Below are 17,936 nucleotides of genomic sequence, written 5' to 3'. Positions count from 1 at the left end.
CCAGGGTTCCAGAGAACTCCGGGCACTCTCAGAACAGTAGCCATGACAATGAATATGTCTCATTCACCGCTGATAACCACTTTAAAAACCACTTTGGACAGCAACCAGGGATTCCCACTCTTGGACAATCTGCAATCTGACGTTTGGTCTGCCTGGCACCTGCTAACCACTGACAGCACGAAGCATGTCATCACTGCTCATCAAGCAACGGGATGGAATTGGGCCCACTGTCAAGGACGTAAGAAGGGCTGACTAAGTGGATGCAGGGTGTATGTTTGTAGCAGAATACAAGGAAATAGTGGCTGAGTCCCAGTGGCAGGAGAACAGCAGAGGCACCGCTCTATTTAGAAAAACCAAGTCTCAGAAGATTACACACAATGCAATTCTTTATATAAAGTTGCAGCACCAGCAGAATAAAGTAACTGTTTCTTTAGGCATGAATACATATGATTTAAAAGTGCCCCCCCCCCCCCGTGAGTGTGTGTGTGCGCGCGCGCACGCAGTTGTTGCCTGTCCTTGAATTTCCCTTGTAGAAGAGGATAAGAGAAATTCTCTAGTCCTCCTGCTTCTGCTTCCCAGTGCTGGGATTACAGGTGTTGCTACTTTAGCCAGCTGATTCAATGCCCCCCCCCAACAAAACAATTGATATATCCACCAGGAGAGCTTTAATCAGGAGGACAGAACACCAGTGTTGTCAAGGATGTGGACAAATCGAGCCCTTGAACCCTGAGATTGGGAATGTAAATGGGGATGAGGTCAGAGGCTGAGAGCAGGTACTGGTTTTTTTTTCCCCCAGAGGACCAGAAGGTTCTCAGCACCCATATCAGGCAAGGCACCGTCGCCTATAACTCCAGCTTTAGGGGGTCTGACTCCTCGTCTGGGTCTTAGTGTGTACCTGTCCTCATATTCATGCCTCCCCGTCCCCACCGCCAGCACTTAATTTTTAAAAGATCTTGAAAATGTTGAATGATCAAGTTTATGATATGGAGTTATATTATAAGGAAGTGATTTAACTCGTAGGTATGTAGATGAGAAACACAAAAGTTATTCCTGCACAAAAACTTGAACACAAATGCCCACAGCAGCAGTATCCCAACAGCCCCAAAGTGGAAACGACACAAGTGTCCATCAGCGGATGAACGGGGAAACACAAGTTACATCACCATTTACATGACGGAATATTGTCAGTGAAGAAATCTGCACTGAGCGCTCAGCCTTACCAGGGACATCTATATCAACTCTGCCCCAATCCGGGACTCAGGGAAGGAGCATCACGGAAGCTGGAGTAGAAAGAATTTAAAGGCCAGAAATGGGGAGGGGTGTGTGAAATTCCTTTCATGAACTCAGTGCTGCTATAGTTCCTGGCTCAAGACCCACTCACTCGAGCAAGTTAAGAAACCAGTCCACATTCCAAGAGGCAGCATTAATTGGGACTTGGTGGGTTACAAGAAAAAGGAAAGGAGAGGAGAGAGGACTTTCTGGGGCTACCTGAGGGGAGAGGGAAGGGAACTTGGGGAGACATGGTCAAGATACGTTGTTCACATATGGTAAATAGTTAGAAAAGAATGAAGTCCGGATTTATGACAGTAGTGGATGAACCTAGATGCCATGATGGCAGATGAGGACCCACTCCTGAAACAGCCCCCTCTGTGTGACCGCATTTATAGCAGTGTTCAGAAAAGCATGTCAGTAGAGTCAGGAAACCCACCAGTGTTGTCTGGGGCTGGGACAGGGAGGGATAGGGGTGACTGTTAATGGAACAGTGTTGCTTTTTGAGATGGTGACCATGATTTGGAGTTTGACAGAAGATATGTTTGCCCAACACTATGAACACATTGAACCCTAACAAGCTGTTTCCTTAAAAAGATGGATTTCTTTCTGAGTGAAAGCATAGCTCAGTAAAGTTTTTGTTTGTTTGTTTGTTTTTTAAATTTTTAAAAAAGATTTATTTATTTTATGTATATGGTACTCTATCTGTATATATACCACATGCCAGAAGAGGGCATCAGATCCCATTATAATGGCTGTGAGCCACCACGTGGTTGCTGGGAATTGAACTCTGGACCTCTGGAAGAGCTGCCAGTGCTCTTAACCAATGAGCCATTTCTCCAGCCCCAAGTTTTTAGATTCAGGGTCATGGCCATGTCTTGGGAAAACACTCAGAGATGCTCGGTGCTAGTAGAGCATATTTTTCTGGGTTTGTGACATTATCAGGCCACAGGTGGGTCTCTGGAAAAATGGAAATGCCAAAGTCATCTAACTTCATTAGGACAACAACCAGGGGCATAGATCAATGTCTGCCTTTATGTCTTGCCGACAGTAAGTAAATGCCTTTTGCCTTCACAGGCTGTGACCTTGACATTTTAAAAAGTGGCGGCATATCAAGACAAGTGTAAGGATATGGAAGGCAAAGGCTGTTTATGGCTAACCACCCTTCCACCCATCAAAAGCAAAGATGAAGTAAGATCTCAGTTATCCCAGCCTCCCTCCCTCCCTCCCCCTCCCTCCCCAGTCCTCCTGGCTTGATCTTACCCATGTGTTCACAGGCTCCACACTGCTGAGGCATCATACCATTAGCTACTTCCCTCACATACACCCAGTGCACAGATGGCCTGCTCACCTGCTCCCGCTCCTGCACCTCGGTCAGCATGACGATTGTGTGCGATTTCCACTCCCACACCATCCTCCAGAAGTCCTCAACTGTGTGAGCCAGAGGCCCCTGTGTGGCCATGAAGTAGTCCTTCTGCCTGTAGCCCTTGAGGAAAGCAGAGGTTAGGGGTGAGCTACCTGTCTCCAGAGCTACCACCTCCACAGACACACAGGACAGCCCTAGGCTGATGTTAGCAGCTCCAACATTCCATGGCCTGAACAGACAGCTTGCTGTCACAGGCGCATGCCTCAACCCACGGATACACCCATGAAACAGGAACTGCCACTTTATCAGGGTGCTGTAGATATCTTGCCTTCAGTAGCTGAGGTTATCTCTAAGGGCTATCAGAGGCTCTAGGTTACCAGTGACCTTGCTCTTAATGGGCTTTTGTGTGTCATAGCTAGATTCCCATCACAGTGGTGCAGAGGGCTTTGGTGTGGAGCTAGAAGAGGGGCTTCTAGTCTCAACACCTCCATCTGTCCCCTCATGTGCAGACAGAAGAGCTAATAGGCTGTTGGCCACAAGGTTCTTTCTTGTCTCTTTCTCTTCCAACTCCACTGTGCATGAAGACCCACCCCAGCTGTGTCCCTAGAGAAATAATCACCCAGTCTATGCGGGTTCAAGTCACAGACATCACTCAAGAGCCAACACACGCTCTGCACATATCCATCTGTGGTGTCACACATATGCAAATGTGGAGAAGCTATCTATTAAAGGTCACTCGGAAACAGCCAATTAGTCAGCAGTGAGACTAAGCCCCAATTCCAAAGCTCAGTTGTCGTGGGTATTCATTCTGCCAATAGCTTTGGAGCACCAAATCTTTTAAAGATTTATTGCTTTTTAATTTTGTGTGCATGAGTGTTTACCTACATGTATGTATGTGTATCATGTACAAGCCTGGTGCCTGCGGAGACCAAAAGAGAGCCTCAACTCCCTTGAAACCGGAGTTCCAGTGGTGATGAGCCACTACATGGGTACAGTAAACAAAACCCAGGCCCTCTGCAAGAGCATCAAGTGTTCTTAGCTAATAAGTCATCTTTCCTTTATTTTGAAATTTTGAAGCAGGGTCTCATGTAGTACAGGCTTGTCTCAAAACCCCTATGTAGCTGAGGCTAGCTTTGAGTTCCTGATATTCCTATGTCTAATCCTCAAGTCTTAGGATTACAAGTGTGTACCACCACACTTGGCTCATGGTTTATTATTTTAAAAACAAGTAATTCTGCCAAGAAAATAGTGTGCCGATGCCTCTTACTGTGTGTAGAGCAATGCTCACACTCAAGAGCACATATTCCTACAGGAGGGAGTTACACGTTGCAACACACACACACACACACACACACACACACACACACACACACACGGGGCTGTAATACATACATCTATGAAGGACGCGTTGATATAGTCTGTGTATTCTTGCCCTCTTTTCATGGAGAGGATTACCCGATTGAAGTCATCTGCAAAGTAGGATTCCCTTTGTTAGCATAGATACCAGCCTGCCTTATAGACTATGATGGTCAAGGTTAATAGTCAGCTTGACAAGATCTAGGCTGGCGAGGAGATGGGCGCTGGACCAAGTGTGGGGGTTACCTTGGTTACATTAACTGATGTGAGGACCCATGTTAATTGTGGGCAGAGTCACTCTCTGGCCAGGGACTCCTAGACTGTGTCAGATGGAGGAAGTGGGATGAGCCGCAGCGTGTGCTCATTGCTCTCAGCTTCCTGACTGCGGATGTCATGTGAGCAGCTGCTCCAAGTTCCCTCTGCCTTGACTTCCCCACCAGGATGGGCTGTACCCTGGAACTGTGAGCCAGACTAAACTCTACTGTATGTGCTTTTGTCAGGGCATTCCATCATAGCAACAAGGCACAGACCAAGACTATTAATAAAGCCAACTCTTGGGGACGTTTCCATTATCAAATAGGTTTATAAAGTGGTTTGGGGAAGCTATGAAAGCAACCCAATTGTCATCTTCATTTTTCATGAATCAGTGAAATATGTCCCCAAATAGGAGCATTAAAAATACTGCATCTAGGAACAAAGGGAAGGTGGCCAGATAGGAACAGGGGACACACTGAAGCCACCAAGAATCAATGGGGGATGGGAGTGGATTGCCTAGCCTCTTGGAACTCTGCTTCTGGAGAAGAGGCAGCCATGATGAGAAGGCCTGTTTACAGTCATTCAGTGGTGGTGAGCCATTGCTCACAGGTCTGTGGAGAGTTCCCAGAGTGCCCCGGGAGGGTCATTTTTTCCTTGCATTGGACACAGAGGCACTTGCTCCCTAGCATGATGATCAAAGGCGGGTGGTTCAGGACCTGAGGCCTACATGCCCACTGGCTTACATGGAATGATCTGGATGACACGGGCCTTCTTCATGTTGGCAGGCAGGTTGCCAGTCCTCATATTCTCCTTCATGATTCGCACGTTGGTCAGTTTCTGCAGCCAAGGAATGTAGTTAGGGCAAAAGATGACAGATGGACCTGAGGCAGGGGACCTGCTCAGAAGGTTGTCTCCATCTCCAGAAGTGGCCTTGGCATTGGGGCACTAAGGGGTCCCACACGTAGCTTGCACTGTCAATCTTCTCCAGAAGCCCACAGCCTGACACCTGTTGGTCTCCTAACTCTCTGACCACAGGAGGCCATTTTCCCTGGCTCCGCAGGGCAAGGACTCAGCCTGAACTTGTCTAGGGTGCGGAAGAGCCCTCGAAGCACTCACCCTGAACTCTTCCTCCAGCCCGATCTTGTCAAAATGGGTGGCTGTGCTGTGTAGCGTCTGCAGGTGTCTCTCCAGGGAGGACACATCCAGCTCTGTGTCCCCATAGAGATAGTACTCCAGTAAGGCTTGGTAGATGAACGTGTACTGTACCTGCAGGGAGACAGGGGGTGCTGCTCAAGTCTGCCCTGGGCCCAAAGAGTGCTCCCTTCTTCCGCTGGTAAGAGAACGTTAAAGGGCAGGAGCCCATTAGTGATCATGTAGACTAGTCGTCTAGGGTAAAATAAGATGACAGTAATGGCCACTCCCTCCCTGGGGGCCCCAGGGGCAATGCCAGCTGCTTAGAGCCGCCCCTGAGGCATGTGAATGTACTAAGGATCAGAGTCACCAGCAGTCTTTGAGACTCTGGGAGGTAAGGACAGAGTGGGAGGGACATCAAGTCTGCCACTGGGCGTGCTCAGAGCCTGTGGCCACCTGCCTGTCAAAACCAGGCCTATAAGCTGGGCCTGGGGGGTGCAGGTTTAAAATCCCAGTTCTTCAGGAAGCTGAGATCTGAAGATCACAAGCTCGAGGCCTGCCCAGGCTACAGAGCCAGGTCGAGGCCAGGCTGGGCATCTCAGTCAGATCAAGTCTCAGGGAGTAAAAAATGGCTGAGAATACAGCTCGGTGGTAGAGTGAATTCACAAGACAGACCCGGGTGCAATACCTGGTACTGTAAAAACAAAACCAAAACAGTAACAAAAGCACAGTAAAACATTTTTTTCTAATGGGCCTTTGGAGTGGGGCAAAGGCACCTGAGTGCTCTACGATGCCTAGGCCAGAGCAGGAAGAGGTGCCACTCACATCCGTCTGGACCATCTGAGGGCGCTGATTGCGGATTCTAGACACAAACTCAAAGACATCCACCTTCTGTTCTGAGTGTATCATGTCCATCATGGCGTCGATCACAATGAAAGTGCCTGTCCGGCCCACGCCCGCGCTTCAGGGAGGAGAAAGATGCCACCTCGTGAGTCACATTCCCTTGAAGTAAATAACAAGCCTGGGAAGATGCCTGAACCTGGGGGACAAAGGACACAGCCTAGGGCAAAATTAAGTAAGGTACAGCTTGGGAGAATAAGGAGCAAATCTGTGCAAGACCACCAGAGGGCACTGCAGCCCCAGTAATTTAGCTCTGGACTAGAGACACTGAAGGGGTGTGTGTGTGTGTGTGTGTGTGTGTGTGTGTGTGTGTGTGTGTGTGTGTGTGTGGTGTGGTGTTTATTATTCCTACCCCCAAACACTGTCTTCTTGTTACCACTGTGGTTGTAACCTGGTATGGGAACCGAGTGATCCTTGGGGTATCTGGTAGTACAGAGGACAAGGCAGTGGACCTACCCAGAGCTCCCATGCCAGCCACCAACCTGAGCCTGTCAGCTTTGAAGAGGTTTATATATTGGGGTTCTATTCAGACATCACTGGGGCAGGGCAGGTGTTCCAGGGGTAGCTGCTGGGAACCTTCACGTCCACCTGCCCTCGCTCTGCTCACCCAACACTGTCCCACTAGCCACCCCTTCCCACGGTGGCTGCCTGCGAAGGTCCTGCCCCTCCCTGACATACCTGCAGTGGACCACAATGGGCCCAGCATGTGAGGGGTTGAGCGTCTTCACTTTCTTCAGGAACTTCAGCATTCCGATGGGGGTGAAAGGTACCCCAAAGTCAGGCCAGCTGGTGAAGTGTAGCTGGGAGACCAGTCGTGGGGCTTTGCAGCTGTCGGGGAGTTGCTGCAGGGGATACGGAAGAAGTGAGAGGAGGTGCCCCTTACCCTACCACTCAGCATCTCCTTCTGAAGGACAGCTGGGGCTCCTGCCAGGTCAGTGACCACAAACACAGAGAACCCTGGACCACAGGGGCGCCGTACCAGATGTGAATATGCACAGCTCTTGGATGGCAAAGGATTCCCACAGTTGCATATTCCCAGGCCAGAATCCCAGTAGCCCCACATCCCAAAAGCTGGTTCTAATGTTCAGATATTCCAGCTCTGAGGTGGGCCTCTCTGCTCTGTCTGGACAGTCCCACCTCATTCCCGGGGAGCTGAGTCATCACTAGCATTTTCTTTTTTATTTTAATTTTTATTATTTTTTAAATTAAAAAAATTTCTTTTGCACTAGCATATTCTTTAAGTTTCATAGAGTCAATATGAGAAGAAAAGACGAAGGTCCAGACCCTCCCTCATAGATTCTCTAAGCCTTTGAAGCATGGTTCTCTTGACCCTAATGGTGAAAGAAGACAATACTAGTGTGTTTAGAACTGTGTGTGTGTGTGTGTGTGTGTGTGTGTGTGTGTGTGATGCTGTGCATGTGCACACTTGCATGCAGGTGTATTCTGTGTATCTAAGAAAGAGGTCAGCAAGGGAAAATAATTTTGGGTACATGCTCTACCACTGAGCCACACCCCCAGTCCGTCCTTTCAAAACCTTCTGCAGTGGCTTCTAGAAACTTCTGTTCAGATTTTGCAACCTAATCACACCATTATATATATGATTGATTCCTGATAAAATGGCCTATCCCTGAAGTCTTCATTTCATCTGCCTTTGTTCACAAGCATTTTTATTGAAGGCTGGCTCGAAACAAGCATGAAAAACACAGAGGAGATTCTGAACATAATTTCAACACTATTATAAGACACTCCTGTCACTGGACATGGTGGCTGCTCACATTTTTAATCCCATCACTTGGTGGGGGCAGAGGCAAGTGGATCTCTATAAGTCTGAAGCCAGTGTGCTCTATACACAGAATTCTAGGCTAGCCTATATAGTGAGACCCTGTCTCAAACAAATAAACAGACAGACAGGCAAACAATCTTGTTTCACAATACTAGGGTATAAAAGATCTCATATTGAACCCTGGGTAGAGCTTGGTGCACAGTGCCCGCTTGGTGCGTGGGAAAGCCCCCCTCAACCCCCACTGAATCCCCTACCTGTCCAGTTGACTCACCCATCTCCTAGGGAGGCCTAGGACAGTTGCTGGGAGTCAAAGTGTCCAGCACTCTGCAGATCAGGTCCTTAATCACTCACTAACTCTGTCCCATGCCCCAGCCCTGCAGCCACAGCCTCAGTGAGAGGTCTTGCCATGCTGTGGGCAGGGTGAAGCGGGGCAGTTCTTTACACTGTAAAGCACCCCAACCTAGCTCCCGAGAAGCCAGCATGAGACATTCATGTGTACCGGATGGATGCAGAACTTGCGGATGGTATAGTCCACCAGAACCACGCAATCCTCTACACACACCCGGATGTTCCCATAGGTCCAGCAGCCCTGGTCCGGCCAGTACTGGTAACACTTCTCCTGTGAGGAGCAATTGAAGGAAAAGAATCAAGGCACAGTCCAATACATGGCCTCCCACCATCTGCACACCATCAAGTGACCCAGGTCAGCAGTCAGCTCCCCAGGAGCTGGGAGGATTACCCGGCAAAAATGTGTCTTTTGTAAAGAAGGAAAGCAAGGCCTCACAGGTGACACACGGGGCTGTAGTGGCCCAACCAGAGTGTTTTGGGTTGGACAAGTAACATCTCATTTGCTCACTCGCTTATCCCTCACACCCTGTTACTCCAGCCATGCCTGTCCATGCTAAACTTGCTCCCTTTAGAGCTAGGGAGCCTGACCCTAACAACCCTCCGGTTGGAGTGAGCCTCATGCTCCAGAATGCCTTCCCTGGGCATTTCCCTGGGGCCCAGCACTCTGTTTCCTTCTGGTCAGGCCACTCCTGTTGGCCACCCTACATGCCATTCATGAGGTCATACTAACATGGGAACCTATTAGGTGCTTCTGGCCACAGAGGCAGTTCTTTACCTGAGACCAGCCCTAGAATCTCTCAGGCAGTAAGCTGTGTGTTAGCACAGCATGTGGACCAGTGGGGACCACTCCAGAGGGAAAGAGCTGTACAATCTTCCTTGGAGAAATCTCTAAAATTTAGCATGTCTTCAGGCACCTCACAGCTTGCCCTAGAAATGGCCAGTGAATGGCACAGCAAACTGGCCTGTTCTCCAGGATCATCAAGCTCCTAAAGTAAAAGATGCCAGGCACCATGGAGACCAGCATCCTTGTTAACACTCTGAGACAAACATCACCCCTCCCTGTATCCTGACCTAAGCTGGCCTACAGTCACAGGGCATTGAACGTGGCCTGTAGTGACATTTAAAGGTCTGGTCTGGGTGAGTCTTGATCCCCCTGGGACTCTCAAGAAATTCTTCCTGGAAAGGTTCCTGCAATGATAGGAACAGGGGTCTCAGGCCCCAGGGAACTTTTGGCTGCCCTACCCTCAGACCTCCCTCAGGTCACAAGATGCCAGTTGGGGTTTGCAACATACTGCCCAGGATGAGGACACTGTGGAGACCACAGTGAAAGCCACCAAGGAAAAGGAACTCTCTTGAGAAATGACTCCATCTGAGGTAGTGGAAAATGAGAGAACCAGCAGGCAGCCCTGAGTCACAAGGCCAGCAAAATAGCAGGAGGTTCTAGGGGAGACTGAGACAATGACACTACCCAGGACACAGGGGGACAGAGGTCCTCTGCCTCTGCTTAAGGCTACAATGGTGACCTTTTGGAGAAGCAGTCCGTGGAAGACCTGGTCTCTGTGGGCAGTGGGTCACAGAGATGCGTGGACTCTGATGAGGGTCAGTCTCCCTGTCTACAGGAGGCGGGGGTCCCCCCTCACAGGGCAGGAAACGTATGGTGAGAGCTCTGTGTCCCTCCTGTGGCTCTTTCCATTGGTGACAAAGGACAACAAGGGTAGGAGTCATGAAGTAAGAAGCAGCAATCCCCACTCTGTTCCCACTGTTTTCTCCCTGATGATGAGAAAACCAGAAATGGACACTGGAGGCTTTTTCCCATGCTGCTGAGCATGGAGCTCACCCGTCAGGTGCCCTGGGGACAGGAGTGCTCTGTGCCTGTTCTGTCTGTCAGTCCAATCTTTGTCCCCTGTGCAGTCTAAGACTGGGTGTTCTACCCAAACCCTGTAGGCTCTGCTCATGTCCTCAGCACATGGGGTGCCATGAGGACCAGGCTAGTGCCACCCGTGCAGAGAGCCTTGGGTGGGGGCCCAGCAGGCAGATGCCTTCTGCCAAGCTGGGCCTTCATGCTGGAACACGCTAGAAGCACAGTCTACTAGCTGGGTCTCCCCACCTGAGGAAGCATCCCTCAGGTTTCCAATTCCCCTTTCACTTGGAAAAAGAGTTCTGTGCCAAAAACAGGTCTGGCAGGGCTTCAGATCTCCCAGGGCTCTGGTGCTCTCCCCTTCAGCCTGCATCTGAGCCAGTTCCTGGCACTGGGAATGGAGACTCGGGCTCAGCAGATGCTACCAGGGTCTGTTTGATAGGAGACAAGGCAACTGTACCTCTCGTCCCTAGCTGATGCTTTAAATTCAGGTGTACAGGCATGCCTTCCATGTGCCTGTTGTTGGCGACCATTTCTCTAGTCTAGGAATGGCCTATGCAATGGCGTTCATTGGCAGCCAGGTCCACCACATGTGAAACACACCAACACCTTTCGCTCTAAAGTTTGTTCCAATGGTATTAGAGCTCTGCGTGCCCGAGATGATCTTCATACAAACAAGGGAACTATGATTCCTTATGTTAAAGCAGGACAGTGAGGTATAGAAATGTGGAGAACTGACTTCAAGACAGGGTGCTGTTTGCCCCCCACTAATAGAGGAGAGATTTCCAGGTAGAAGAAATGGTCAGGGCCGACCTGGTGAGTGCCAGGCCACAAGGAAGGGCTGGGGGGGGGGTGGCGTGTCAGAGCAGGGGAACTTACCTCCTTCCTCTCCTTCAGATTGGTCAGCATGACAATGGTGGCCGACTTCTGTTCCCAGATCATCCTCCAGAAGTCATTCACTGTCTCCTGTTTAGGACCTGTGTGCAGAGGGGAGGGTCAGTGTGAAGGAACCATCTAAGCTCACCCCATGAATTCAGTCTTGGAACTCTCACACCTTCCCCAGACTCAAGACAGGCCCTGCGACTTGTAAGCTTTCTGTGTACCAGAATCTGGGTGGCTATGTTGACTCACAGGCAAAAAATGGGGGGGGGGAGCACAGGAGGACATTTAGGGCCATCTCTGCTTTGCTTGTCATAGTAGCTGGGAGCCACAACATACTTGAGTTCCTCAGAGTCATAGGGCCCTTGTATTGAATTAGAATGCAAATATGAGTGTGTGTGTGTGTGTGTGTGTGTGTGTGTGTGTGTGTGTGTGTGAGAAGGGGGGAAGGGAAGGAGAGGGAGGGGAGAGAGAGAGAGAGAGAGAGAGAGAGAGAGAGAGAGAGAGATCAGGAAGAAGAAACTCCTCTACCTTTTGTCCACTTCCTGTCTGAATTTGACACAGTGCCTATGGGTATAACAACTATTTTGCAATCCTAAGGCTAAGAGTCTATGCTCAGGAGGAGGGGGCAGGGAGACAAAGAACTCCTTCCTTGGCAAGCCAGAGCTTCCGACAGAAATGCAGACCTTTTTTTCCGTTTCCACCAGCGTTTGACAGATTTTTCTCTCCTTAACGAAGGGCACAGTCCCCTGTGTGTAATGAGCACTTCTATTTCTAGGGAATCTGGCCGGCGAGGAGGGGGAGGGGAAGGCTGGTTTAGCTTCACTGACCCTGGGGAGTTGCCGAACCTGGAAAGGCAGCCTCTGGCAGACTAGAAGGTTCTCTAAGCACAGGGTGGGTGTAGGTCCAAGGGTAAGGTCATGATTTTGTGGCTGAGCCATGGTGGCCATGACCTTCATCTCAAAGCCCCTCCATCCCATCATCCCTGCAAAGTAGGAGCCTTTGGGAGCTCAGACAGCTGAGGGACGTCAAAGTTACCTACTGAATGTGAGTCTCAGTGTGGCAGAAGGGTAACAAGAGGCCCCTTGTATGTGCCGTGAAGTCCCCGAGGGGCACATAGCATGGGTGTCTAACCTGGTGAGTCTCTGGTATGGTTGGCAGTTAGAGATTTGAATGACTTTCTAAAAATATGGCGCAGACATGAACTAACTAGAAAGCTTGCTTACCTTGAGCAGCTATGAATTTGTTCTTTTCTTTGTAACCCTAGAAAAATGAAGTCAGACCTGTAATTATCCAGGACAATCTTTGCCCAGGGGACCACTTTGTTCATAGAAGGGGAGGGAAGATTCGCCCCAGAGAATGTAGAAAACAAGGAAGGGTAATATGAAAATCAAACCCACCAGCCACCTCAGAGATAACAGGTACTGTTTTCCTATGTATGGCCTTCACTATTATTCTTTGTTTTTTGTTTTCCTATACACACCGAAGCAGAAATACATATATTTATATTTCTCACTGGGCTCATGTATTGTCTACAAATCCTTCTATTTCCTTGTACTGTAAATTTGTAATTGTAAACCTCAAATGATAATTTCAAAGAAACCTAAATACATTCTGTGGCCTATTGTGGTTTGTCTAGTCAGACTCATCTGGCTGGTTCTAGTTTGTCAACACTATAAGGAACTGGACTGAACAACTCCAGTGTCCACTGTGGTCATTATCCCCCTGGATCTGTTATCTTTGTGACTTCTGGTGAAGAGCCAAGCTGGGAAAACACGATGGCCTCACACTCTAGTGTGACCAAACTGCCCGAAGGGTGGTGACCACACACATACTCAGGATCAGAGAATAAGGCACGCATACATCACAGTTCGGACCCGGTCCCTAAATACCAGCATCGGCTTCATGTCAGGCCAAGGGAAAGGAAGGCAGTCAACTCACATCTATGTAGGAAGCGTTAATGTAGTCAGAGCAGGGGATTCCGTCCACTTGGCTCAAAATCACTCTGGAATGATCGTCTGGGAAAAGCAAACCACACCACAGTGTTAGGACAGGAGCTACAGGGGCCCGGGGTGTCTCAGATCCAAGTGCTGGTCCCTGGAAGGACATTACCAGGTCTCCCCTGAGGTCAGGGCAGGGTGCCCCTGCCTTGTTGAGCCCTGTGTGGTCTACCTGTTCCTCAGCCAGGGGAGGGAGCAGGAGAGGTGGCCTCATGATCACACAGGCAGAAGAGCAGGGAGCAAAGGGACTGTGTTCTCACCATGGATCCCAGCATTAACCACTACAGGTGCACATAGCGGGACCTCAGGATGAAGAACTAGGTCTTTTCATTCAGGCTTTTCAGAGGACATGGGGGTAAAGGGCTTGGGATTCTGAACTACAGTATCCATTCTTCACCATCTGTCCCAGGACTGGAGGGAAGCTGGGCTTGAACAGTTGGACCATTGACTGTGGAGAGTCTAGCTGGCTCAACAGGGTATTTTCCAGAGTGGGAGGGCAGCCAGATATGTGTGTGTGTGTGTGTGTGTGTGTGTGTGTGTGTGTGTATGTGTGTGTGTGTGTGTGTTTGTGTATATTTGTGGTGCTACATGTTATGTGTTACACACACGACATGTGTTGTATGGTATAAGGATGTTATTGTATGGTAGGGTGGGTATGTGTGTTGTGAGTTATATGTGCTTCATGTGTGTGGTGTGTGCATTTTGTGGTATGTACATGTGGTATGTAGATATAATTCAGTGTGATAAGTATGTGTTGTGTGGTAGGGCATGCTGACTGTGAGTTTATTATGTGTGGTATATAGTACATCATGTATATGTATGTATGTTGTGTGTATTGTCAGGTATGTGGTATGATATGTTATAGTGGACTATTTGTGTGGTGTATGTGGTGTGGTATATATATATATGGCATGGATATATATGATATGGTATATATGGTGTGGTACATATATGGCACAGGTATATACACACATATATGGTGTGGTATATATGGTATATACATATATGGTATGGTACATATATGGCATGGATATATGCATGGGTATATATATGGTGTGGTATATATGGTATATGCATATATGGTGTGGTATATATGTGGCATGGGTATATATATATGGTATGGTATATATGGTATATACATATATGGTGTGGTACATATATGGCATGGGTATATATATGGTATGGTATATATGGTATATACATATATGGTGTGGTACATATATGGCATGGGTATATATATGGTATGGTATATATGGTATATACATATATGGTGTGGTACATATATGGCATGGGTATATATATGGTGTGGTATATATGGTATATACATATATGGTATGGTACATATATGGCATGGGTATATATATATGGTATGGTGTATATGATATATACATATATGGTGTGGTATATATGTGGCATGGGTATATATATGGTATGGTATATATGGTATATACATATATGGTGTGGTACATATATGGCATGGGTATATATATGGTGTGGTATATATGGTATATACATATATGGTATGGTACATATATGGCATGGGTATATATATATATATGGTATGGTGTATATGATATATACATATATGGTGTGGTACATATATGGCATGAGTATATATATGGTGTGGTATATATGGTGTTGCAGTGATGTATGTGCACACCAAGGAGCTGTGGCCCCGGGTCCTTCATAGCCCTTCCTTCCACAGAGACTTTGTCACTGTGTCAGCAGGTAGTGAAAAAGGTAGCTGAAGTGGGAAGGACTGTAGTCCCAGCACTCAGGAGGCCAAGGCAGGAGGATTGAGAGTTCCAGGCTAGCTTGGGCTTTGGCTGTGGCCCACTTTACATGGAGGGCTGTTGGCTGGTCTGTGTGTGTTAGCTCAGACTCCCTGATGGAGTTTCATTGCTGAGCTGCATATGTCCTACTCCAGGCAGAGGGTAGTGGTACAACTCTAGGGACAGTTACTAGCCCACACATGCTGGGCAGGATGATAAATCCCAAATCCACAGCCACAGGTCCAGACACTCTTGCTCAGGGGCTCAGTGCCTCGGGGTAGAAACAGCTGTGACCTGGCATATGTCATGGCGGCGGAAGCATGAGAATTTAGAATGACTTACACCGTGGAACAGTTACGGAAACACAGGACAAAAAATAACATCTGCAGACTTAGACTCTCACAGCTTCTAAGAGCTTCCTGCTTCTAAATCCTGAAAAGTCACATTTTGCTGTCAAAACATCACTTTCTAAAATTACCAGCAGTGGCTCCTTCCAGCAGAGGGCCATCAGGCTGCTGGCTACAGAGTCCCCTCAGGCATGAGTCTAGCCTCCGGACTCAGAGCGCTTGACTCCATCTTTGGGATTCCCAGGCCATGGCCAACATTGCACTTTAGGCCAGGGGCATCTTCGATCCTCCTGCAAGTCTGCCCTGGCTTGGGGTGAGCTGAGGGAGGTAGGAGGCACCTGGAGCTGTGAGCATTGGGTCCCCTCATCCCACCTTGCAGATCCTAACCTGACTCCATGAGATTCAGCCCACTGTCTTGCCCCAGCACGACCAACAATTCCATATAGCCAGACATGTCTCTCCTGAACCAGGATGACGCTCTTGGTCCCTGGCAGGCACCATGTTTCCATGCCGTAGGTAACTCCAACCAACAAGGAACAGCTCACCAGTCCTGAGGAACACACCATGTACCCACAGTCCTGAACAATTGTCAACGCCCCAAGTCAAGTGTTACTCCTGGGTAGGATGGAGGTTGGCCCTTACCCTGGGGCAGGAGCAGGGGAATTTATGGGGAACATTGAACTAGACTGTTACAGTGGGGCCATGCTTTCACATGGGGAGAGGGCAGGCTGGTTTGCTTCTGTACAACCCAGCCTTGTGCACAGCAGGAGGCATTGGGGAAGGCACACGGCCTGTGCTAGGATGAGTCCTCTGTAAGCTGAGCGCCCTACCTGGGCCTGCTGCAGGAGCTTGGCCATCCACTCTATCCCCTTGAGCTCTCACCGGAAACTAGCACTCCTCTGTTTGTCAGTCAGTCAGTCAGTCTGTCTGTCTGTCTGTCTGCCTCTCTCTCCTTTCTCTTCTCCCTCCTCCCATCCTTGTTTCTTCTCTCCTCCTTTTTTCCCTTTTCTGAGACAGGGTCTCACTTTCCATGTATCCCAGGCTGGCCTCAGTCTGGAGAGCTTCCTGCCTCAGCCTGGAGGCTGCTGGGACTACAGGTGTGACTTGCCACCTCTGTCTCAGAAACATTCCTGGTTAAGATTGTGAGCGTTCACTTTAGGGGATGGTAGGTTTAATGATTAAGAGAGAAAGCTAGGTAAGAGGACCTAAATGTCCTGGGCTCTAAGGTACATGGAGCTGTCCAATATATGATCCTAGACTAGAATTCTAGCACTTTCTAGAGGTAGCTGTTCCCCACGGTCTGTGCCCAAGGTTTGTAAATGATTTCTGTAAAGCCCACCATAATCCTAGGAACTAACTATACCTAATGTCCCAGACACACGAGGGCCAAACCGAGGCATAAATTAAACTCGTCAAGAACAGTGAAGCATTAAACTAGAAGTCAAAACTGACCTTTGAATACCTCAAGTTTCAGTTGACACGAACCACTCTGAAGAGCCTAGATGCCCGCTTGCTGTAGCCTATTTCTCCTTTGAGCTATGAGTCACAACATAGGTCCTCCTCCTCCTCAGATGCCACAACCCACCCAGCAGTAAAGCCACTGTGTTCAGAGTCTAAACTTGGGACAAGCCACCCTCACAGCCTGGCTGTACAACTACCCCCTCCTCCCTTGACTCCAACAAACTAAAGCCCATTAGTTAATTACTCTAGGTTTGGTTGGATCTGAGGATCATGGTAAGCTTTACAAAAATCACTAAAAACCTTGTACATGGACAGGGCGGGAAGAGCTACCTCTAGAAAGTGCTGGAAATCTAGATCTTATGTTGGATAAGTTACAGCTCCATGTACACACAGCACACCCAAGCTGACTGTGGCCAGCTCCCTGACTCCACCAGGCACTCCTCAAGAGCAAGGGTCTCTGGAACCAGCAGCAGGTCTCTCTTCAGGCTGTAAGTCTGACTTTTGTGGAGCTGTTTGAGGCTGCTCTTCTGTGGGCCTGAAGGGTAAATCTGTGGTTGTGGGAGATGGGAAGGCTGCAGACTTGGCATCCTGGGCCAGCTTTTGAAAAGGTGGCTGGGAACACGCAGGGTTTGTCCTGGCATGTGAGATGGGCACCTCAGGACTAGGCTCAGCCAGCTACAGCAGGTCATGAGAGGCCCAGCCCACAGCAGCCTGCACCCTAGCTCTGACACTTCCTTGGCAACCACACTCCCCAGCTCATGGTTACTGTTTGCTGCTGAGGTTAGAATAAGATCTGTTAAACCTTCTCTCAAGGGTGCCAAACCCATGTGGGCTTTTTATTCTATCATTTTGGCCTTTGGTTTTGGACCATAGAACACATTGGGGATTGTTCCTGATAGCCTCTAAACACTGAATATGAAGTGTTTATGGTGCTGCTCAAGGCCACCAACAGGCCTAGACTGGTGTCCAGGAGTGGATCTGGCAGGAGAGGCCTTGGCCCTTGGTGCCCAAGCCTGTGAGGAGCATTCCTGACCAGCTTGCTTCCTATATGCTTAGCAACCAGAGTGGTCAACAGCAACAAAGATGTCCACACCCCGTGCAGGGAAAAAAGGCCCTCAGACTGTGTGGCCCTGGATTCCTTGGGACGAGCACTGAGCACATACATGGTCACCAGCAGGCTGCAAAGCAGTGCCAAGTGTAACCTGCATGTC

General features: G+C 48.9%; 1 protein-coding gene across 3 annotated transcripts in view; it reads right to left on the bottom strand.

Moving 5' to 3' along the window:
* Ptpre (protein tyrosine phosphatase receptor type E) overlaps positions 1-17,936 on the bottom strand; it is a 148,175-nt gene that overhangs the window by 9,982 nt on the left and 120,257 nt on the right. For all 3 annotated transcript variants that reach the window (XM_036196978.1, XM_036196967.1, XM_036196984.1), the window contains 10 exons: positions 13,087-13,163; positions 12,372-12,408; positions 11,146-11,243; positions 8,560-8,679; positions 6,956-7,119; positions 6,203-6,338; positions 5,363-5,512; positions 4,990-5,083; positions 4,028-4,104; positions 2,621-2,755 (listed from right to left, as the gene is read on the bottom strand). In XM_036196978.1, coding sequence (XP_036052871.1) covers positions 2,621-2,755; positions 4,028-4,104; positions 4,990-5,083; positions 5,363-5,512; positions 6,203-6,338; positions 6,956-7,119; positions 8,560-8,679; positions 11,146-11,243; positions 12,372-12,408; positions 13,087-13,163 — 1,088 coding nt within the window. The remainder of the gene's footprint in view (positions 1-2,620; positions 2,756-4,027; positions 4,105-4,989; positions 5,084-5,362; positions 5,513-6,202; positions 6,339-6,955; positions 7,120-8,559; positions 8,680-11,145; positions 11,244-12,371; positions 12,409-13,086; positions 13,164-17,936) is intronic.

The sequence above is a fragment of the Onychomys torridus genome, chromosome 1 (genome assembly GCF_903995425.1).
Source record: "Onychomys torridus chromosome 1, mOncTor1.1, whole genome shotgun sequence".
Lineage (NCBI taxonomy): Eukaryota > Metazoa > Chordata > Mammalia > Rodentia > Cricetidae > Onychomys > Onychomys torridus.
Note: the sequence above shows the minus strand (reverse complement) of the source record. Positions and strands in the feature narration are given on the sequence as shown.